General features: G+C 36.4%; 1 protein-coding gene across 9 annotated transcripts in view; it reads right to left on the reverse strand.

The window, feature by feature from the left end:
- Positions 1 to 23,507, reverse strand: part of UBR5 (ubiquitin protein ligase E3 component n-recognin 5) — an 84,887-nt gene that overhangs the window by 12,893 nt on the left and 48,487 nt on the right. For 4 of the 9 annotated variants that reach the window (XM_079301382.1, XM_079301378.1, XM_079301376.1 and 1 more), the window contains 26 exons: positions 21,111 to 21,254; positions 20,902 to 21,013; positions 20,535 to 20,689; positions 19,506 to 19,703; positions 18,187 to 18,397; positions 17,497 to 17,541; positions 14,313 to 14,439; positions 13,242 to 13,393; positions 12,764 to 12,859; positions 12,226 to 12,349; positions 11,816 to 11,913; positions 10,877 to 11,025; positions 10,352 to 10,443; positions 9,297 to 9,443; positions 9,080 to 9,198; positions 8,855 to 8,981; positions 8,626 to 8,755; positions 8,242 to 8,402; positions 7,502 to 7,741; positions 7,227 to 7,350; positions 6,523 to 6,634; positions 5,353 to 5,484; positions 4,454 to 4,715; positions 3,847 to 4,111; positions 1,625 to 1,836; positions 1,040 to 1,270 (listed from right to left, as the gene is read on the reverse strand). In XM_079301382.1, coding sequence (XP_079157508.1) covers positions 1,040 to 1,270; positions 1,625 to 1,836; positions 3,847 to 4,111; positions 4,454 to 4,715; positions 5,353 to 5,484; positions 6,523 to 6,634; positions 7,227 to 7,350; positions 7,502 to 7,741; positions 8,242 to 8,402; positions 8,626 to 8,755; positions 8,855 to 8,981; positions 9,080 to 9,198; positions 9,297 to 9,443; positions 10,352 to 10,443; positions 10,877 to 11,025; positions 11,816 to 11,913; positions 12,226 to 12,349; positions 12,764 to 12,859; positions 13,242 to 13,393; positions 14,313 to 14,439; positions 17,497 to 17,541; positions 18,187 to 18,397; positions 19,506 to 19,703; positions 20,535 to 20,689; positions 20,902 to 21,013; positions 21,111 to 21,254 — 3,965 coding nt within the window. Of the gene's footprint in view, positions 1 to 1,039; positions 1,271 to 1,624; positions 1,837 to 3,846; positions 4,116 to 4,453; positions 4,716 to 5,352; positions 5,485 to 6,522; positions 6,635 to 7,226; positions 7,351 to 7,501; positions 7,742 to 8,241; positions 8,403 to 8,625; positions 8,756 to 8,854; positions 8,982 to 9,079; positions 9,199 to 9,296; positions 9,444 to 10,351; positions 10,444 to 10,876; positions 11,026 to 11,815; positions 11,914 to 12,225; positions 12,350 to 12,763; positions 12,860 to 13,241; positions 13,394 to 14,312; positions 14,440 to 17,496; positions 17,542 to 18,186; positions 18,398 to 19,505; positions 19,704 to 20,534; positions 20,690 to 20,901; positions 21,014 to 21,110; positions 21,255 to 23,507 lie in introns of all 9 variants that reach the window. The other 5 variants (XM_079301381.1, XM_079301379.1, XM_079301380.1 and 2 more) reach the window with 4 other exon arrangements.

The following is a 23,507-nucleotide window of genomic DNA, read 5'->3' on the forward strand; positions in this document are numbered from 1 at the left end:
ATTTCACTATGTGAATTTTTTTTGAGAAAAGCAGCTTCTGTAATTATGTTATTGCCTGAAAAAGTTGATTACTGTACTATATAATTCTTACTTGTAAGGAAATTACTGTTCATAACATCCCCCTCTAAGAACACCTTTAAGGTCATACCAAACCTTACATTACCAGGATAAATAGAACATAGTCTTGCAATTGAATAGCAGTCCAATACACCTAAAATATCAATACTGCATATTTTCTAGTTACTAAATTTGTAGGGAAAATGGGAAGTTAAGCTTGACCTGCAGTATTGAAAATTAGGAGCAGAAAGGAGCAAAGATCTGCATTTAACTGTTGACTAGGACTGCTTGGGTACTCTACCTAAATACCTAGTAAGATATAAGAACACATGATGCAGACTACCAAAATGTGGACATTTCTATTAGCAACAATTAGCATTTGAAATGCAAAAAAAATATAAAAAGAAATCTTAAAACATCTTAAAAATTAATAAATGCACCTTGTAAAATGCCATTGCTGAAATAGCAATTTTTCAACTCAAGGACATTTTCAGCTATTGATTTCCCTACTGTGATTTAAATAGGTAAGTCTCAAATGCACATAACCAAATGGAAAACAAAACCACAAAGCTCATTATATCAGACAATGACATTTTCTCCAATGTCATTTCTAACACGTTTGACAGATATAAGTTGTAATCATGCCAAATGCATGTCTCAAGTCATTAACTGAGAAACAGTCCTCAGTGTGTCTTTACTGCTAGAGTTAAAAATCCAACTCAAGTTTTAACAGTAAGAAAACATTTTATAGCATAAAAAAAAGTGAACAGGGTACTGCAATAGGCTTATCATACACAGGTATATTATATACCATTACAGAAATTCTTTTTGTAATATGCATGTTAATATACACACCCACACACAGACATACAGATTAATGCATATATTTGTAGAAGTTGCTGAGAAACAATGCCAATGACTGAAACAAAAGAGCTTATGCCACTTTTACTTCAGTTTTTTTTGTAGGAGTCAACCTCAATACCTTTTCCTTTCCAGCTGAGGAGTATCCAACGTTGTCTGTTGATTCATTGCTTTAATCCAATAAATGAGGGCTTGAAAAACATATGCCACGTGCTTTAGTGAGCAGACATCTAGAACAGGAAGAACGTCCGAGTGCTCATCGTTGTGAGAACGCATCAAGGACAGCGCGTAGTTCAGGAAATCGCCGCGTGCTGACATCATTCCCTGACGGGCACTGAGTAAAGTTGCACGTCTAGTCAAGGAAAGGGATTGAATACAGAGACATCAGACATCATAGGAGACCACATACTTTATTTATAAGTCTTATATTTGAAATTTGGATGTAAAATCTCAATGAACTCCACACAAAAATAGCGATACAAGCTACAAGTATAGAACAAGCAGTTCAGATGCAGTACATTGTAAACAGTTAATGCTCAGTATTAATCTAGTATATCAGAATAAACCAAATAGAAGCAACACAAGAATCCATCTTAAATCAAAACAATAACTACATTCCAGCGCTGCAAAAAAGGTGTTAGTGAATAAGATTTGACTATAAAACTGATAATTCATATTGCATGCAGTAATCAAACTATATTCATACCTTCTTCCCTCAAGTGTTCTCAAGCTGGCTTCCTCACGGGCTGTCATCCTTTCCCTTCTAGCTGAGTTCTGAGAAGCATGCAGAGGATGATTTGGATGCCCAGGATCACCAGCAGATGATAAGGCTGAGCCATAACGCAGCTGAGCTTCAGTAGAGTCCATGATACTGACCATCCAATTCCAAGTGGGAATAAGCTTTTCTTCCACGTAATTCTATAGAAAAGGAGATTTACATGGTTTTGCAAACAACAGAACTAGATGACAAGAACAAAATCTTCATGAATCCCTACAAAGAGGCTGTAAAACCATGCTCAAGAATTACCAATGACTGGTTTCTGAAAGCTCTTTTGAAAATGCTGATTTACTGTGGTGATATGCAGCCCTCATCACTTAATACTTTGATACCTATAAAGCATTCTCACCATCTCTCCCACTTCTCCCCTTATGACTACTCAGCATCTCCCAGGTGTCCACTCAGCGATTTTAGCTCAATTCCTGACTTTCTATCAGCTTTAACATCCCTCATCCTGCTGTGAAATTTAGCAGCCAGATCGTTTATTCTCCGCCCCTTGCAAATTACTCAATGAAGACAACAAAGTTAAGACCTGCACAGAGAACTATGTCTGCACACAAGTCTCACCTCCTGGTCTCATCTTTACTTCACCTGTTCCCACTACTGGCTCTGCAGCTTGCTTTTCTTGCAATCTGCTAACTCCATTGACCTGTCGAGATTTTTTGATCTAACATCAGTCTGCTTTCTTCATTCCTCTGAATTCTGGTCATCAAAAACATCCCTCACACTTGTAATGCACTAAACTAACAAAATGCTGTCTCAACCCCATTTCTGTGTCCAAATGAAACCTCCACTGTTCAGCTTTCCTGAGCTAATATGAACTTCTTGCTGCCTCAGCTGGACAGATCTCCTATTCACTTTTCCCATTAAGAATCTCCTGAATAGAAGATTATTTTAGTCTCCTCCATAATAAAACTACACTCTCTTATTTCTTTCCCTGTTTGTTTACCTCAGTGTTTGATCCCAGAATATCTTTCTAACCTTCCTCTCCCAAATCAGAAGTCTTTTCCTTCCATCACACTGTGAAAACAGAGCCATACAAACCCCATGTGGCTCAATTACAAGTAAATATATTGTCAGCAGGTTTCCTACAGCCCTACTAACAGAAAACAGCATCCCTTGATTTCCTGCCCCCACACAGCAGCTGTGTTATTCTGACAGCTGACTTCTGTACTAAATTCAGTACATATATTTTTACCCTATACACTATGCCCAGGTACAAGCTGATACACACTTTCTGAACACTCTGGAATCCCTCCTGCCTTGTCAGTCTCTGAAACTAATGTCTGTACATGAGGGGGAAACACTGCTGTCTGACATGTATCTTCTCTACAGATGCATGTTACCAAATTTTCAAAAACACTCAAGAGCATGTATAAAAAATAAGTGCATAACATGGAAAGGATGACCATGTCCCTGAAAGAAGAGACCATGAAGAGTACATTTACCTCTACAAATCTTATCTCATTAAATTATTTGGCACTTACTAACTTTCTTCTTATATAGACTCAACAGTTCATGTCAAATAGAATATGGCAATAGATGTCTAGCAGAAATCCACAGTCATTTCTGACTTAACTAATTACGTACCAGTCAGACATTGTTCAAACAAAATCCACTTAAGTTCCTTTTTTTGAAAGAATATATGTATATTAAATACTACCAATTTAATGAAGTAACCATAGTTACTACTTTAGCCCACACTCTCTCTTAACATAAGAAGAGGCTAAGAATGCTGGGGCACTTCAGACTGAAGAAACAAACTCAGGAGAATCTTACCAGTGTGTACAAATACCTGATAAAAAGGTATGAAGTATACAAAGTCAGACTCTTCTTAGTGATACCCAGTGAACAGACAAGTGGAAACAGGTACAAATTGAAATACTTGCTAAGTCCCTTTAAACTCAAAAAAATCCTTTTTCACTGTGAGAGCTGTCAAACATTTAACAGGTTGTTCAGAACAGCTGTGGAATCTCCATCCTTGGAGATACTCAAAACCTAACCACATAGTCCTGAGCAGCCTGACCCCCAAAGAAATTTAGACTAGCCAATATGCAGAAGTGATTTTCAATCTCAACAATTCTGTAATTTTACCTAAAGAACACCAGCTGTACTGAACTGTTTCTCCATGAAAATTTCCATATTCTTACCTGCAAGTTAACTGCATCTTGATAAGTCAGCTTCACTGCAGCAGGAATCTGGGAGTATACTAAGTGATTGTATTTGGGAATCAGACCCATCAGATCAGATATCTGCCGTATCACAATGCTGTATGCTCTTGCTAAGCTGCTTGCAGATGTTAAATAGCTGCTTGCATTGCTGGCTTCAAGTGCTGCAGCAGCTGCTGCAGCACTTGTACTGATGGTACCACTCCGACGAAGGTTTGAGGGATCAATATAAATCAAGCCCGCTGAACTTGCTAAACATAAAAGAAGAGATTACATTAATGAACTCATTTCATCTTTGCTATGTCATTTGTGTATGGATTGATTTCATCAAGATTTAAGAAATAAACTTGTAAATATTACTGACATCACAACTGCAACTAGCAAATAATTACTAACTACAGTAAGCAGACTCAGATCTTAACTGTAACAGGTCTTTTCCTTTTTTAAATTCAAAACTAGAACTGGAACAGTCAAGATAGGTCAGCACTATGACAAAGAGATAAGATTTCATCCTTAAGAGAATTAACAAAAGCAGAGGAAGGAACAAAGCCAGAGCTAGCTGGCGTTCATGCACGCAATGCACTCAGACTTGCCTGCTGGGGTTGATGTACTAGAGGGAGCTGTGCTGGCAGTCCTCTGGTTCTGGGTGTTGCGTACAGCCCACTGCATGGAACGGGGAGCCTGGGCAGCTCCGTTGGCATGGGAGCTATTGGTGGTTCGCTCCAGGGGCTCATCAAGCATGAAGGTCTCCTGCTCTATGTCATCACTCTGACTGCTGCTGCTATCAGAGTCACTGGAATCGTTCGATTGAGAGTCATCTTCAGAAAAAAATGCTGGAACACTGCTAGCTCCTGTTGAGAGAAATAAGTAATAACTATCAGTTCCACACCTGTGCATGTATACGTGTATCATGTTAGCATAGCAAATTTCTTTCATGAGAGACTACACTGTACTAAAAAGGTTCAAGTACCACTACTGAAAATGTTCAATAAATTATCCTTATAGCATACTGCTAATTCTCCACAGGCGTATTGAAAAAGCAGTATGATTACTTACACTTCAAAATATAAATTATGAAGTAATTTGATTTTAAAATTCTTTACTGATTCTACCCTAGGAAAAGAATTCTAAAAATTATGTTTCCAAATTGGACAGTTAGGCAGTTGCTCTCAAAAACCTGTACAAAGAGTGCTCAGGTTCTGTATACTGATTTAAATCATACCATTGTTCTAAACTTCTACACTTAAAAATAAGTGAGAACATTTAATTTCACTACACAAGAGCACAAGGTAATTTCTAACACATACAGATGTTCCATAAGAGGAAAAAATGAAGGTCACATCTTAATGCATTTCCTTGTCCAAAGAGTCTGCACATACCTTACTATTAGAGCAAAGGAAAAACAGGAAATCTGGGGAAGGAGGAGGGTATTTACTCCTAGTATCTAAGTTTAACCAGCTAGATTAGACCCAAAAAGATGTGGTGTACCTGCTTCTGACCCAGCAGTAGCTGCAGTGACAACACTTCTGCGCCCACTGGCATTGTCCTGGTTACTGTGGTTACTCTCACTGTCACTTTCTGTTTCAGCAGCAGCTAGCAAATCCAACTCCATATCACTGCCTATAAAAACAATGGACAGAACATCTCATGTTTAGAAGACAAAATTGTAATTACTGTAGTGACTCATGTAAAACAGAAACAAACACCAGACACGCTTACCATAGCAGAAGTTAATGGATACACAGGAGGGTCATAAAAACAGTGCAGACACCCACCCAAACCTGGAGTATGTTTTCTTATTTTCCAGCAATTAGCCCCTCTGCACTGTACATGCACATTCAACACACAAAGCTTTTAGGATTCAAAGTAAGTCGCTCCAACCAAAAGACTCCACAACTCTTCATAAACATGGTACTAGGACAATTTACCAAATCCTCTGTCAACTAGTATTTACGGCATACTTGGAAACTTGAAAAAACTCTAATTAAATATACAGGTTCTATTCCAGTTTTAAGTTTTATGAATGAAATGTCTGAACATTCAGCAAATCAGTAAACAGATTTACCATATTGCAAATGGATTGACTGGAACAACAAAGCACAGTCAGAAAGAGAAAATAACTTTTTTTTTTGAATCATAGCTTTGGGTCATCTAATCTCAAACTAAGTAGTGCAAGACAAGTCATAATAATTTAAAACATTTTCATACAGGATTGATAAATTATCTGCAAAATATTCAACCATAATTTAGCACTTGGTGATTAGTTTGAGAACCAGCTTGCCAGGATTCAAATTGCTTTTGAGAACACATCTACCATTGTCATGGTTTGACACTGGCCCAACCATTAATGACATTTTACAGAAGCAAATACAAAAGGTAAAATACATTGTTAACCAAGAATATAATAAAATCTGATACCTTTGGGAACTTAGTATTTTCTCCTCAACCAGAAAAAGTTCACATACTTGTCTATTACATGTTATCTCTAATTTTACATATCTCCTTCTGTAAGATGAGCAGCCTGGAAGCCTTAGATTCTCTCTACTCATGCAAATCTCCCAAATGATTATCACTGGTGACTCCAAAGATGGTTTTCTTTTTTTATGCATGGTTTTTCTCACTCAAGCAGTAAATGTGCAGGATGTACGTTATACATACCATCCTCATCATGCTCATCATGCTGTCCTTCTGCTTCAGCATTTTCTTCACCATGTTCTTCTTGTTCATCATGATGGTCTTCCTCACCAGCCACACCCTCAACCACCTCAACCTGGAAAGAGATTGTAGTATTATGCTAGACTATCTTCAATATCAGAAAATCTATGTGTTGTCCAAGTCAGAGTACAAAGTTTGATTTATAAAAACAAATATTAGGAAGATGACCTCAAAACAGAACTGATGTGAACAAAAAATGATGTGAACTTACAGACACAGTATTTGTATATGGCTATACAGTTTATAGTATTGTGGGGGAAAAAATCACATACACAAATAAAACAGCCTTGGACATTAGACTTCAATGCTATAAGGATAAAATTGGCTATAAAACCAAAAATTAGCTTCTAAACACAGAAGAGGTATTATCTGCTGAAAAACTTTCTACCTTTCTAACAGAACCTACATAATAGCTGCCATATGCTGAAAGACTTTAAAACTTTTTTAACAGGGAAAAATTAAATAGAAAACATAAATTACAAAGTTATATTCAAAATCCTTACAGCACTCTAAGATTTCATGAAATACTACTTAACATCTTTTTGAAATCAGATGCATGGATTTCAGGTTCAGATGTTAAAGCATGGGCTAATGCATTAGGTGTGCCATACTGAGAAGAAAAAACAAGTACAAAAAAGAAAACTGACCTCTTCTACATCAGCTGAAACAATATCATCTTGTTCTTCATCCCTGCCACGAACTGGTTGTGACTGGCTGATTCGTCTTTGCTGAGGATTCCTTATTATGTAGGATGACTGAGACTGACTAGAACTTAAAAGAAAAATATATAAGAATAAATCCTCAAAAAAGTGGATTTGGACCTCTGGATATCACTTAATGGAAAGCTAACAAAATCTCCAAAATAAAACCCCCTTTAAGAAGTCTTCAAAAAGAACATATAGTAAGCTTTAACAAGTTTTACCTGCTAGACTGGTCAGAAGATGGTCTGGGTGGCAGAGGCTCCACAGAAAACAGTTCTTCACTTCCCTGCATGGCATCTATACTAGTGCTAGCAAGGGTAAAGGGTGCTGTAGGACGTGCAATTCCCATCCTGACTGGAATAATTAGAGATTCTGCTACATTGCACAACTCTTCAACCGCATAGGGCAATAATGCCTGGAATACACGTTTACATTTTCCAATTGGCTGTGGAATAAAATTGCTGGGGGAAAAATACAGAAAGATAAATGTCAAATATGTATTTTTTCTCCCCAAAAATTGATGGTAATATTAATTGTTGTAATTTTTTTCTCAAAAAATCAACTTTAAGAAATAGATGCATTTGTGAGTATAGAAACAATATGTACCTATTCAAGTCAATGAAAAACATTAATAATTCAAGACTAAGGCTTGGTATCTAAATCTACTACTGACAAACAACCATACTGTAATTTTAATATGTTTAAAAAATCTATTTCCAAAAACCTTAACACTATAAACAAAAGGTTTAATATAAACATGTAAGTTTAAAAAGCACTGTATTAAAAAGTTACAGGACATACCAGCAGCTACTGTGCATCTTTCCAAATCTGTCTACAGAATACAAAATAATTCAGATGTTTCTGCCTATTGTTGATTTTTATCAACTCAATTTATGAGGAAAAAAAATCAATAAAGAAACCTCCCCCTTGCCAACAATCAACACACATCTTCACCACTTACTTTTTCTTTTTGGAGGAAGCCATCTCCACACTAAGAATGACAAACACTCTTGCCACAGAACGCAGGAATCTCATTGTAACAGCAATAGCTTCTTCTCTGCGTCCTGGCGTATACTTGTTTTGTAACTCCTTTACCAGAGTACCCAGCAAAGTATCTAACAGCTGAAGAAAGAGACCATTACAATTCATTAACTGCATGCAATTTTGGAGCATGAAACAAGAGAGATTAAGACTCAAAGGGAGATCATAGTCATAACCATAAATTCACAAAACCAAGATTAACTTGAAGTTACTTTCAAATAAGTTTCCAAGCATATGACCTGAGATACCTTATAATATTGTATTATTCAGAAAACCCATGTAAAACATGGCTAGGAGTGCTTACCAAAATGTCTGCTGTACATTTGACAATAAGGCAGTGTGTAAAACAGTCCAAGCGAATAGTTCCACTTTGCTGATTAAGGTAAACTTGCTCTTCAGGCAGAAGATGACCTATTCTACTGCTTGCACTAAGACTTGGAAAAAACAAAAAGAAAGGAAATACATTTATGTAAGTCAGCAGGTGCCAAATACCAGACCAAACTTTACATCAACAACTCTGTGTAGATACACACGGGTCTTTATTTTCCTGGGAGCCAAACATGATCATGGATTTCAGTGCATTCCAGTCTTGTAAAACACGTTCCAGCGCTAGCTGGGCAAATCGAGGAGGTTCTAAATCATGATCAGGCATATCAGAATCTGGAAACAGAAAACAGAACAAAAAATACCCAAAAAAGCATAAGGAAGAGGTACTGAAATACGGAATTTGCCATTTATTTCACTGAAACAGCTCTTACCTTCAGGATTTGCAGTTTTACGATTACGATCTTCCCTGATTCTAGGAGGTCTGTACTGGCAGTGTTCTACAGTTTGCCTAGCAACTGTCTGTACTAAAAACAACAGCAGATGTTCTCCCCTGTAATGAAAAAATTGTTAGTGGAAATACAATGCACCACATGTATTTACAAAATAATTTTCAAAATTCTGCCCTAGTCAAAGCTAATATGAACTTGCCTGCTATTTGGCATGGTAACAAGATTCGTGGTGGTAAGCAGGCGGTAAAGGAGATCAAGGCGAGCAGACTTTTGTCCAGCAATTAGTGTTTTACACTTGCACTTTTCCCAGCAATCACAGTAAGCTGTTGGGGATGTTCTTTTGAGCCTTCAAGAAACAGAAAAAGTGAACTGCAACACTGTTCAGCAACATACCAAATCTTTTCTACACAAGCTGAGGGTGTTGGTGTACACACTTAGATTCCTTCTTGATTTGTTTCTGATAGTTAGCTAGGACCTAGCTTTAAAAAGAGAAATACAGATTTTTTTTTATGTGGCAGCATGTTATGTTTGTCATCCATGATTCCTACACTCATCTTAAGAGGGCAGTTTCACTACATGGCTTTTCATACAGTCTCAGTAAAACTCATCCAAGATAATTTATTCTTCCCTAAAAAAGCCTCCATCCAAGAAAGTTAAGCTGAAAATACTCATGACATGCAGTAAAATCTCAGTAACTGTTATGGTGCTGAGAATATCTTTATAATTGTATTTGTTAGCTTACTATAGCCAGGATATTAATTCTGTAACTTTTATACCCGGTAACAGCAGCACAGAACACAGAACAAATGCAGCTACAAAGCTTTGGGCAAGGTTAATCTGAGATTTCTTGACTGTTTGCTCACCTCTTCCCTTTGTTGATTTTTAAAATATTAATATCCTACATATCTTTTAAAATTCACAAGAATAATCTGTCATCAGGATTCATAAAACTCTGAGGGGCACCCAAAATGAAAACAAAGTATTATTTAGATATAATGTTCTCACAATATTATGCACTTTGAGAATTATTTATTCATTCTAAATACTACAAAGTAGAAAGTATGAAACCGCTTCAGGTTACTCTTTCTGACCTATTAAATAAATCTCATAGAGTAGATGCAAAACTATTAAATTAATCTTCTGTTCTTTAAGTTTGGAACACTTCAAACAATGAAAAAAATCTATTAAGTATCAGTAAACAAAGGAAACCATAAAATACTGATTTAATTATAAGAAATGGAACACAATACTTACTTGCAGTCATGTCCTTTGTGACAGACCCTTGCACATTCTGTGCAACAACAAAGCGATTCCAACAGGCCACATGTTCGGCATTCAAATATATCCTAAAAAAATATGGAAAAATATTATGCATAATTTTTTTTCTTACAGTGCTTGCAATCTCACACTATTTCAAGTTACAATAAAACTGCACTTGTTTAAATTGATGCCTAAACTGAAGTAGGTCAGTTCTAGAAAGTGAAATTTAGTTGTTAAGTTAGAATACTCAGTGTTTTCAAAGAGCCATGTCCATCAAAATTCTTGCCAAAGTTAGCCAGAGGGGAAAAGCCACACCTAGTAACAACCATGTTGTGATGAACACAGTCAGCTTTGAGTCTACACAGCAGTTTGGGGAGGCAGTTACTATATCAGACTTCAAAGTCACAGTAATTTAAACAATGCAATTAATAATTTAAAAATCAGATTAATAGACTAACACAATATATGGTTGAAACACATTCTTATTTGCTTTAAAAAAAGAAGGAAAAAAAAGCTTACTTGGTTAATATGTTCTGCACCAGTCCAGGTAAAACTGCATGTATCATTACAACACAAAACATACAAAGGAGAGTCATCTGGATTTGTACCAGAAGGACAAACCATTCCCATAAACACATCATCTTCTTTTTCACTGGAAGTTGCTTCAGCTAAAATAACAGAATAACAGCATTAAAAACAAACCCCCAAGAAAAAACAAAAAAGCCCACAAAAAGAATCCACTCTTGGCAGATGCTTGCCATTACAAAATCTCATACAGCATTAGAAGTTGGAATAAAACCTGCTAGAGCTTTTTGAGAAAACTTTCTGCTTGTCACATTAGTTCTTATGGAATTTCTGACTGAAAAACACAACCATTATGTCTTCCCCAGTTTTAAATTCACTAATATTTTAATCAATTCAATGAATCATCATTTTGAAGGATTATGGACTATATTCTTAAAAGGAGTATTCTTGTCCCACACAAAGTCCTGCAGAACTCTGGTGTGACAAGGTCTAAGGTGCTCAAGTTTTTCCCTCAATTCAATTTCACATATCTCTCCTAAAAAATTAAATACTGACAGTAAAAGAGATTCAGAAAATACTTGTTTGTATATAAGTCTTTTCAGGAACAGGATCTAGCTTGGCATATTACTGTATCATATCAGGTTTTTTCAATTTCAAGAAATAAGTTCCATGTGATACATTTGTGCTATCAAAAAATAGTATCCTAATCCACTGTTTTTTAAAGCAATGAAATGACAAAAAATACTATAAAGAACACAAAAGCAATAATATTCATAGAAATCTATTGCAACATTTAAAGTGCAAAAGAGAAAGATACTTCATAATAGCAACATTTCCAAAACATGCAGCAATCTACAGTGTTAGTAATGACTCTGCACACATGCCAAAGTTTAGAAGACAACCACACACTAATAATTACTAAAACTACTGTACCTTTAGCAATTTTCTGTGCAGTTTCTAGAATTGTAATTGCAGCAGGATATGCCCGGCCACTAACTGCTGACATAAATGGTGTCATGCCTCTCGCATCCCTAAGCAAAAAAACACCAACAGACCAGTTAAAATACTGATTTTTTTTTCATTGTAACAGGAGACATAGGATGCAAATATATGAAAACTTAGCCCTGTTGATGTGTGCAAACAGAAAAACCACAGAGTGAATAAGCACTCTTGTTTAATTCTCTGAAACAGGCATACTTTTTAAGGATGGCAGGATAAAATACAGTTATATTCTCAATTTTAACTAACAGGACTTTATGCAACCTATTTTAAAAGCTTCTATGTAATTGATTTAAAGTAATAGAACATTACAAAGGACAGTGAGAACTCATGAAAATCCTTACTTAGCTGACAGCAATTCTCGAAGATAAGGCTGTAGAACAACACTATCACACAGCAATTTCAGAATGAAATGAGCATTTGCCTTCCGATCCTTCGATTCCACTACAGACGGTTCTGTAGAAGGACCTGTAGTAAGAAAATAAAATTGCAGAGAAACAGTTTTTCCTCAAAAAATGACTTCCTGCTAAAAGCAAGTAATTCACTGGGGTGAAAAATTGGTAACTTGACTATTCAGTGGTTTCAGCAATACTTCACTGAAGTACTGTAAATTTCAGTTCCAAATTATATTTGAAATACAGAGGGTAATCCCAATTTCATGCTCATTTCCATAGTTTTACATATTTGTCACTCTTCATGTATATTTTTACATAAAACATACTATGGTGCTTCATTTACTTTCTGCACACTTGAGAAATTCTGCTTCAATCCAATCTTCATCTGCTAAGAGGCATTTTCATATGCAGAAGTCTGTGCAAGCAAAGACAGCTTTTGAGATAATTTTCATTCAAAAGCACAACTGAGTAAGCAGTATGTCCTCACCTGGTATTGTGGAAGTGCTGGGTCCTTGGCCGGTGCCAGTCGCTGCTGTGGTAAGAGATCCCACAGCGGGGGCCAGGATAAAATCAATGTCACCATCTTTCAGTAAACAGAACAGCAGGATGTATATCAATACATAAAAACATCCCTAACAACATGCTCTTGCTGCAATGTCTAACACACTGCAGGTTTTCCAAATTTAACTGGTAATCTTTCCCACAAACGTTGGTAATGTAACTCAGCATTACAAAGCAGACTTCCCAGAAGTTTGTCACCAGCGTTAAAAAGGCAATACTGGATTTAAAAACAGCTGTTAAGTCTTCAACAAACTGTTAAACTTATCTCCTTGAACTATGCTACCTCAGTGGCATAGGACTGATCTCAGTGTGACAGTAAAACAAGTTACTATTCACCTTAAAAGCCATTGCTTCTTTACCAAATCTCTTCTTCTACAATCTAATGTGATATTGAGCAGACTTACCTGGATCCATTGCAGGAGGATCTGGAACCCAGCTGGGAGGAGCTATTGGTGGAGAAACTGGGTCCTGGTGATCACTTGATGAAGCACCAGCTTCATGTCGGCCCAATCCAGCAGCTCTCAAGGATCTTCTCATCATTTCCCTTAATCTCAAACTAAAAACAAAACCAAGGCAGAAATACTCTCATTTTCATTTACAATTAGAATATACTGAAGAAAAAGTTCACACTGAAAAAGGAAAACAAGCTCCTCTTATCATCATTTTATGTCAGCATAAATAAGAATGAGCCAAGAGGTATTTTTCACTACATTTTGTTGCATCGGAATGTTTTAGCCTTGGAAGAAGAGTCACTCAGCAATGCTTCTAGTCAGATCTGAGCCCAAACACATCCCTAGGCACCACAGCACTGCCTCTTGCAGGCAGCAGCTGATGGGCATTCTTATAACTATCTGACATTCCTTTCAGCCCAAGCTCATTGTCAGGAGTGTTAAGCTTTTGCAAGGATTTGCTCTTGTTGTTACTGCTTTTAAAAATCTAACTACAAGAAGAGGTTAATGAAAGGATAAAAAATGGGTGTTGATGGAATTTCTTCTTAATGACTGCTTAGAATAAAATTAATCAACTTAAATTCTTCCCCAGTGGTGTTATGTTGGTCTCAGTATTATTCATCTGCTTAAGTGACCATCCCCCTCAGAAATTCTCTTAAAATAAGCCTGGACACTATCACAGTAGTTCTGTGATACTTGAAACTTCTCAGTAAAGAACACTAGAGCTTATCCTCAAATTCCCTTTCCCCACGAGGAGGAACATTTACATTTCACAACTGACAGACAATGCAACAACCCCAGAAAACAAGATTAGTTTAGAAACATCCCACCATTAGTTCTTACACGAAAAAAGGTTCAAAAGACCACCGGAGCTCTAGTTTGGTGCTTAAAGAAGTGAAACCCAATTTTAAGCTAGCAACAGAGATCGATTCTTAGACTAGACCAAAGGAAAGAATTAATAACAGATTGGTAGTTAATACAGAAATGAATATACAGAAGACAAGAAGAAAGCATTATTTAGTTTACCTCCTGCTGCTTGATGATCCTGCCCTGTTTCCTGGGCCATTACTTGACACAACAGAGATGGCATTTGCAATAGCTTCCACAGCTGAGAGCCTTTCAGCAAACGTGTTCCTTTCAGAGCGCTCTGCTTCTGAAAAATTAAGAAAAGCGTCAGTGCTAAAATATTACTTGGGACAATTATAAGAAAGGAGTATAAAATATGGAATGTCCCTTTTTTTTTATTATTATTAATTTTACATTTTGAGAGACAGACTAGGTTCATATACAGATGTTAATTTTGGATGAGCTTAAGAATGATTCTGTATACAAGTTTTCAGTATCATCAACAGACAGGGTCCTATCATGTAACCAACTCCAGACACTCCTTGCTGAGTCAAGGTTTAAAAAAAGCCTTCTTAAAAATGATAAAAAACCAAAGAAAAGAAAACAAATAAAACACAAACAAAACCAGCAATTAAAAACACACAAAACCAACCAAACAAACAAAACCACCAAAACACCAGACCAGGAGAACAAGAAAACAAACAAACCACACTTCACAGTGAGCATCCATGAACAATGCAAATGTGTTGGTTTGTAATATACACACTCTAGGTATGATCATGCTTAGGAGAACTGGAACTTGGAATGTAAGAAGGCAGTACAATCAGTTTACATCAGAAAGAAGTAGCATCTCTTCCAACATCTACAACCCTAAGCACCATAATACCTACAGGTTCTACTCATACTGAGATCAAATTTTGTAAAGTGAGATACAGAACACTGTGTTTTTAAAAAAACAGTTTTTGGTACAAACTAGATGGAACATATATATTTCTGAATAAAGAAAAGTATTTCCTTAAAATGACTCTGATCGCTCTTTCAGGACATGTCTCAAAGGCTCTTCAAACTGAAGAGTCACCATTCTCTGCACACTTATTTCCACCAGTGATAGTATTAAAAATGCCTAGACAGCTTCCTTCTTTACCCCTCCTTTTATTTTTTTCACAGGAAACACTATTAATACCTTTCATTCAAAGAATGAAAGAATAAGGTAATCTGACAGTGTGTGTCAGCTGTCATGGTAAGTTTATTCTTTAAATACTTCTACTCATCACTACCATAAGTAAAAGAGATCCTAGCTTTTGCTTATTCACAAGCATGTGCAGGCTGCTTAGACAAAGATCACCAACTACCCAAAGCAGACAACTATTAAACAGTTAGCAGTGACAGAATACTACTCTTCTGTCCCTAGCTACAAGTTGATTCATAGCTGTAAATGAATTGCCGTCGTATTTGTGCTGTATTCTTTTCACATACCCACTAGCTCTCATATAACTCATGACTCATCACTTCTGGACCCCTCACACAAGGGGTCACAGCTCTTGAGAGTGATCCCTCAAGCAATACAACCATTCTCTGCAGCACAGGTTTTACCTGTTCTGGAGAAAAGTAATGTGGAGCTGAATTTCCACTGTTCCACTTACAAAGTTAGCATTTGTTTTTGGAGAACCATTAATTGTAAATGCTTTGGCTCTAATGGGCGATTTGCTGTTCTATTGTCTAATGGTATCGGTCTCAGTTCTTCAGGCAAAAACCCTCAGTTTTTATGTAAGCAGAGATGTCAGCTGAAATTTAGTATCACAACTTTTTAATGATTTCACATGCTTTGGACATTTCTTTTAGACATGCTTTTCCCAAGATCCCTTCTATCAGCAAGGCTGAGATATCAATTGACAGGAACAGAGCAGCCTTCCCCTAGCCGTGCAGGTCTGAGCCCACTTTTCCTGCAATGCATTTATCAGTTATCCAACCCTACAGGAGCTATAGCAAAACTAGGCACAGGATGTGGGAGAAGAGAGAAGGGAAAAAAAAAAAAAAAAGACTTATCCCTGCCCTCAATATTTCCTTTCTGGCACTTAGGAAGAAGTCTGTATGAACGAGAGTGAAGAATCTCAAGCAGGTACTAGCTGGGAAGTGGCACTACATTCTGAAATTGTTAAGAAACATCATATCTGTATGTCTGAAATTGAAGCCTTTACTTCTAAATCAAATTTCTTTTAAAGTTTAAGAGACAATTATGTAACTGACAAACACTAACATAAGTCACTACTCCCTCCATTTGATAAACAGAAAATAAGCTTGTCCTAATACACCACTAAAAGTTACAGTGGAAGATAAATGTGACCTGAATCTAAAGATATGAATCTCCTTCAAGGACAAGTTTTATGAGGGAGAGAGAGAGAGAGGCAGAGGAGTATTACAAGTCTATCAGGTTCATTTTTTTTCATTTTTCAGAAAGTTAAATTACACCCAAATGAATTTACTGAAAAAAAATGTCAAGGTTGCAAAGACAAGCACTCATAGGAAAAGTCAGATTAAGTTTGCCTATGCATCCTTATTTCTTCCTTATGTACTTATGGTAAGACAATCTTTAGTTACACAGTTAGGTTTTGTTCTTTTGAGTTTGGGTTTTTTATTTTGGGTTGTTTTGTCACCCCACCCACCCTGCACTCAGGAGCAAGACCCCTGCCTCAATCAGTGCACAGGATGGACGACACACTGAAGATGAAGGGCTGGACAGAGAGCAGGCTGTTTGTGCCTTGCTTGCTGCAACAGTAGGGAGGGGAGCAGTAAGGCAGCAACAGCTTGGGAAGGAGAGGAGGAAACACTGTGTTGTGCTTAATGCCACTGAACATCACTTTGGAAAACTGGAACCTATTTCTGCCACATCTATCAGCACACAGAACTTTGTGAAACAGATGATACAGATGATCATGATACATTTTACTCATTTCTAAAAGGTGCTTGACTCACAGAAATAATTAACATTCACAGCACAGCTAAAACCACAATTAATTCAGTTCTAAAATTCAGTGTTTTGAAGTAACACCTACTCAAAATCAGGCCCTAGGCTTCTAAAACAGAACGCTCAAAATTAGTTAATATCTTTAAATACAGAAAAACTTCAAGCTATAATAAAACTCCAAGCAAGAGATGAAAAAGCTGCACATCACCCCCATTTTATAAATAGGGATATGAGGAACAATTAAGGTCTATAAATGACTAAAATTCAATGACAGCACCATACAAAAATCCCACAAGGAAGTTCATTCATTATTCAGTGCAGGGTTTGTATGGTGTGCAAGAGTAAGGAATGGGGCCACACACTGAATGATGAGGATAAAAAGAAATATTGAATAGCTACCCATTCGGTGAGCACCGTCCATCTTGTGCACTGAATGAGGTAGTCCTGTGGAAAAAATAGTATGACGGTGTAATTAAAGACCATTTCACAATGCACACCCGTGTACAGCACGTGGGTAAACTTAATTCTGCATTCCCTAATTTCTGAGTGCTTGACTTAGCAACCTTGTTCTGTTAACATGCTTTTTACGTAACAGTATTTAACAGACATTCTAAAATGGTGTCAGTAACTGGCATTAATAGGTCATTTTTCCACATTTCTTAATACATATCAATGACAAGCAGCATTTCTAAGTGAAGGTATTAACATATACTAGAACACTTCAAAATTATTAAATACTATTTCTCATAAATTTTACTAGTGATGTAAAAAAGTAGTGAAAGGGCATACTAGTGATATAAAAGTGATATAAAATAGTGATATAAAATACTTTTTTCATCTAAAATTAACATGTGAATGTCAAGTTTTTACTATCAATAAAAACAGCTTAGTGCTCTTAACTATTGAATTCTTATAAAATTCTCATAATACCTTATGAGAATAAAAATGTTGTCTCAGCACATTTGAAAAGCCAGGGCATATTTCAGGTGCTAAATTTTAATATACCCATATATGAAGGATGCAGCCTTTATTTCACATTTTCTTGAAAAGATTATTTTCAAATTATTTTCATTATATTGTTGAGCTCACCCTCTTCCTCTTTTGTTTCCTTGTTGCTGGTTGGAAAGCATACAGACACACAAGCATGCAGAATGTTACGGTTTCCATCACATCTGTGGCCAAGGAACGTCTGCAGCACTTGTGGATTCTGATCCAGGACAACTGCTTGTTCAAGATTCATCAGGTATTGTCTGCAAGCCTCATAGTCACATCGAAGAATGTGCTGCATCAATGTTTGTTTCTGTACTCAAAAGAACAGGACATTTCAGAAATACAAAGCACAAAAGGTACAAATAAGCTCCATAAACAGTTCTAATTTTCATCTACTTTTGAAATTAATAGGAAAGTCTTCATCTCCAACACTGGCTAGAAGTCAGTGTAGAAGCTGTTCACAATATGCATTATCTCAACTATAGCACTGTTAAGAACAGAGTTGTGTGCATTCAGGCACAGACAAGCAAAAGGAACAGAGCAGCAGAATCCATTAGGCTCACAAAAACATTCCTTTGGCTTCAAAGTTGGATTCTTAAGATAGATTACTTCCATTTCATAGCTCCATGTAATGTAGGAAAAGAAATGTAGAAAAAATGAAAAAGCCTAAGGATCTACATGAACAAATTCTGACCCAGTTCTTTTAAAGTAAGTGATTCATGTGCTGAGAAGTTAATGATTAGAAGCTGAAAATCTGGGAGGTTCACCCCATATACAACCAGTTTTTCCACAATGATGGAATACTACTTCACTGTGAAATCAATCTCAGTCTAACAGGTACAGAGGACCTCTGGGTGGCAGCAGAACACACAGCAGAGCTAACAAATTACTGACAAAATTTTACAAGTATGACATGAATTCACCGCAGAGCTACTCATACAACATCACTGATGAGGACAGAACTCTACAGGTGATTCGAGTGAAAAAACATCAAAAAACCTCCACTTTCCTCTCCTAGTTTCCTAGTGCATTCTCCAAATAAATAATTAAAATACATATATATTTCATTCTCAGGAATCCAACCAAGTTGTTGGATCTCTGAGAAGAACTGTGCACTCATGACACAAATGAAATTGCACAGTGTTAGTAGATTAAAAAAGGTAAACATTTGAAAATCAATGCCTAAAAAACCCTTATTAATTAAAACCCTGATACAGAAGTCATGGACCCTTCAAAAATGATCTCTCACTTTACTTAGCAGATTTGTTGGTGTTTTCATGTTTCTAAAAGAATCTTCAGCTCTTTTAAATACTGAAAATACAAACCAGTATCTAAACATTAAGCTGCTTTACGCTTAACTTCATAAAAGCAAGAGAAAAAAAAAAGCACATAATTTGGTAGCAGAGAAAATACTTTACCTCAACAGCCATAATGATAATAGCAGCTTTCTTTTTGATGGTCGAGTTAGCAGGAAGATTTGTTAAGGAATGAACACCCATTCCAAGACTACTAATAGGTGGAAGATCAAGCCAGTCAGGGTCTCGTATCCCACCCATACAATCTTTTGCCATTGGATAGATTGTACCATTTCCATCTCTAAGAATAATAGGTGATTCCTACATTTGGGAAAAAAAAGTTTCATTATTAAGTCTCCACAATTTATAAATGTTATCTTTCCCAAAAGGTCCAGTTCTTCTTGACTGCCAACAACAACAGTTTACCCAAGATTCTCATTTAAGACACTCACTCCTATAATTACAAGTGGTGCAACATAAGATAGGAGAGTCCCTTTTGCAAATGCCTGAAATGTGCTTAACATAATAAATATTATTAAAGTATCTTCCTCATGACATTAATTAACACTACCAGTGAAATAAATAGTACCTACACTTTTAGCTTACTTACATGCTGCAACTAAAGTTGAATATACTGAAATGAAACATTCAAATTCAGTTATTTTGCAAAAGACATTTCCTTCAATTATCCTAAACAAAGTATAGCACATTTGTGGAAGAGTTGCACAAAACCTCAATCATTTTTACTGAATCTGTATTTTCAGTCAAAAACAGATTAATATTTTTTGTTAGTATTTCCATTTATTCTCAAGAGAGGATTTATATCTGTTCCAGTTCCAAAATATAGCTAGATCACATTCCAAAATGCAGCTAGATAACAAGCTGATACTAATCCAAGAGCCATTCTGTCACCTTTCCCCCCTTTTTTACATACAAGGTAGAGTTTCATTAAGATGTGCTTAGATAAGTTGATTGCTATTCCCCTTGTGCATCAAAATATTAAAGGTAGCAGCAAGTTTTTCATAACCTGTTTGAAAAACCATTTCTTTGCCAGATTTTGGAAAAGTCTTTTAGAAGGCTGTACCATCTCATTCAAAGATGACAGAAGTGAAGTGCAATGAGGTTAAATGATTGAGACACAAAACCACAAACCTGTCCAGCTGTAAAAATAGCAACACTTCTCTCATTCTGACCCAGGAATGCAATGCTGCTGGTAGGGAAATTATTTTCCTGTTCAGCCTTTCCCGTGGCAAGGTCAAATATGCAGTATCGAACCCAGTTCCCAGTTTTCAGAACAGCATGCACTCCTTCAAAAGAGGAACATGAAGAAAAAAGTGAATGTGTTTTATGGATGGCATCCAGTAAAAGAACGCCTAACTAAAGTGCTTTCAAGAAATTACTTATATCAATGGAAGCACCTGTTTATGTCATTTTGAAAGCAGATGTTCTTCACTTGGATGAGAGACAGGTAATAAAGGAACCAACAGATTTGAACTCACAGGGTAGAAGTCCTGCTTACCTTTTGAATCTACATTTACAGCTAGGATCTCTGTTTTTTCAGGAATACACAGCTTTTTGGGTGTTCTTTGAAAACAGTCAGGAACTTTTGGAGTTCCACCAGTTTTTACGACCTGAAAACAGATGTGAAATTTTAAGCTGCTATTAAGCCCACATAGGGCTGACACTTCAAAATACTGATTGTTTCCTCCATGTTTCCCAAACACATACCTGCAGTTCATCTATTCTGAGCAGTCTACAGTCTTGGAGGAGAGAGGAAGGATCAGGATCAGAATTAGAACTGCTCTGACAGTTTGCATTATTGGAGGTGCCTGGAAATTTCACAGCAACGTACGCACCATCCACTTTTAGCACCTACAGGCAGAACACATTAGAGTTTTACCAAAAGGCTGAACAGAATCTGATTTGCTTCAAAATAAACCAGACCTTGTTCAGGAAGAGAAAAAAAATTACAATATCCAGTGATAAAATTGTATAGCTCTTGGTCATTAGGCTTGTCATTTTGCTAAAATGAATGAAATGTGAGAAACTTGGATTTCCTAATGACTTCGTAAACATCCTGAATCATATCAGAGGTCCCTCCACTTCAACATCCTACATCCAATAGGAGCCAACATCAACTGACAGAAGAAGCTCCTACTGGTACTCCCCTAGTCTCTTTCCAACTTCCACCTCCTGGAAACAGTGGGACAAGTTCATGTTTAATAGCCTGGATAGACTATTCTCCAATTAATTTGTGCAATCACTTTCAGAAATAAACACTATTCTTGTGGCAATAGATTCCAAACATTAGCCAACAACTCAACAACAACAAAGCCTACACTGAGTCTCCTTTTTTAAGTGCCCACTAGCTCTTATACTACAAGATAAAGAAAAAAACTTTTTGGCCACACCTGAAAATTTTTAGTGCTCTTTCTTCAACAGGACTGTACACAGTGGAAAAAAGACCTGTTAGTTTATGGGTCTACTACTGTTCTGTACACTCATTGACTCAGTCTGTTAGGACAGAAGGATACAGACAAGTATATCCAGCTGTTCTTCATGTGTGTGTGTTTGTGTGTCCTCCCCAAGGAAGCAGAAGCTATTCAACCCTACACTGACACAGGAATTTCTAAGACTGCAAGACTCTCTGAAGAGTTGCTGCCATGCATATCTAATCAGAACTGTCAAAACAGGCTTCCTTGATACAGGAACTTCTTGTGCTATCACCAAACAGCAAGGCCCTTGGAATTTCCAGCTGAGACCACAGTTTTCTCAAAATTAAAACAGAGCTATGGCAGAACGGGGTGGGGAAAGAACAATGTTTTAATTATGAGCATAAACAAGAACTCTGTATGCTCTCAGTCTTGATCCAAACTAGATATAAGCAAGCATAAGTCTTTAATAAGCCCTAATTTCTCAAGAGTTTCTATGCAGAAAGTACTTAACAAACAAAGGTCTAGGTGTAACCAACATTTTTTAAAAGATCTCCAACAATAAAAAACATCTTAAATTTTCAATACACTGTATGTAAGAAAAATCCAGGCACTTCCATGTATTCTCCCAATTTCTATAGTTAAGTGCAGCCTATCAAGTGGACTAGAGAAAATTATATATTGGCAAACCTTAAAGCAATAGCAAATTATTTTTGGAACAAAGATTACTGTGGATAGAGTTACAGCAGTTGCTCCCTACATGCTGAAACTTCAATCTAGAAGCAGACTACAAGTTCTAGTAGTAGAACATCACTGATAGCTGTAAGAATACTACTTAAAAATTTCAAAATTCAGGCCTAATCAAAGAATTCACAAACATTAGCCATCATCTGCACTAAACAAAGACAGATTTCTAATGAGATTGGCAAGACAACTCTCCAGACAAAAACTGATTTAGTAAAAATAGTTTATCCCATGTAAATTTAGATGTTTCTAAAATAATCAGACTAACTTATATAAGCCTGCAATCGCAAGCCAGTGGTTCAATCAGAGCTTCTAGTCCAAAATGTAGAATCTTTTTCCTTAAATGACTAAATTTTGCTACAAGAACTTTATAAATTTGGGCTGCTTTCTCATGTAAGCACATCTTAAAAAAGGTACAGTTCCCCAGTCTTTAACATTTCCCATCTCCATAATTTAAAAGGTTTTTACTGCATGCTTTCTGGCTGCTCTTAGTGTCATCAACTACATCATTTCTCACTTAAATCACTTTTGATGCATTCAGAGAAATTATGACTGGTTTTAAGTGCTGCAATTCCTATGGCATATCCACATGACAAATTATTTTTCTTTCCCACTCTTGAGAAAAATTATGTATCTTTAAAAACCAAAAAATATGCTTATTAAGATTTTGCTAGGAAGAAAATCTCCTCTTCAAACTAAAATCAGTTCTTTATTTAAAGTTACTACTACAGCTGTTGGTTGTTATACAGAAAGAAAAAACTATCCCCTGATGTAGTGAGTAACAAGCTTGAGTGAAGCATTAGATAGTAACTGTACACAGAAAGCTCTAAAGCAAAGACGTGGCATAATGAGCCAGCACCGAACAAGATAAATGTGCAACATAAACATTTCTCTTTAATTGAATTTATATAAGTCTGAGATAATTAAAAAACTCATTACAAAAATAAAA

Source organism: Erithacus rubecula, assembly GCF_903797595.1.
Source record: "Erithacus rubecula genome assembly, chromosome: 3".
In the NCBI taxonomy this organism is placed as follows: domain Eukaryota; kingdom Metazoa; phylum Chordata; class Aves; order Passeriformes; family Muscicapidae; genus Erithacus; species Erithacus rubecula.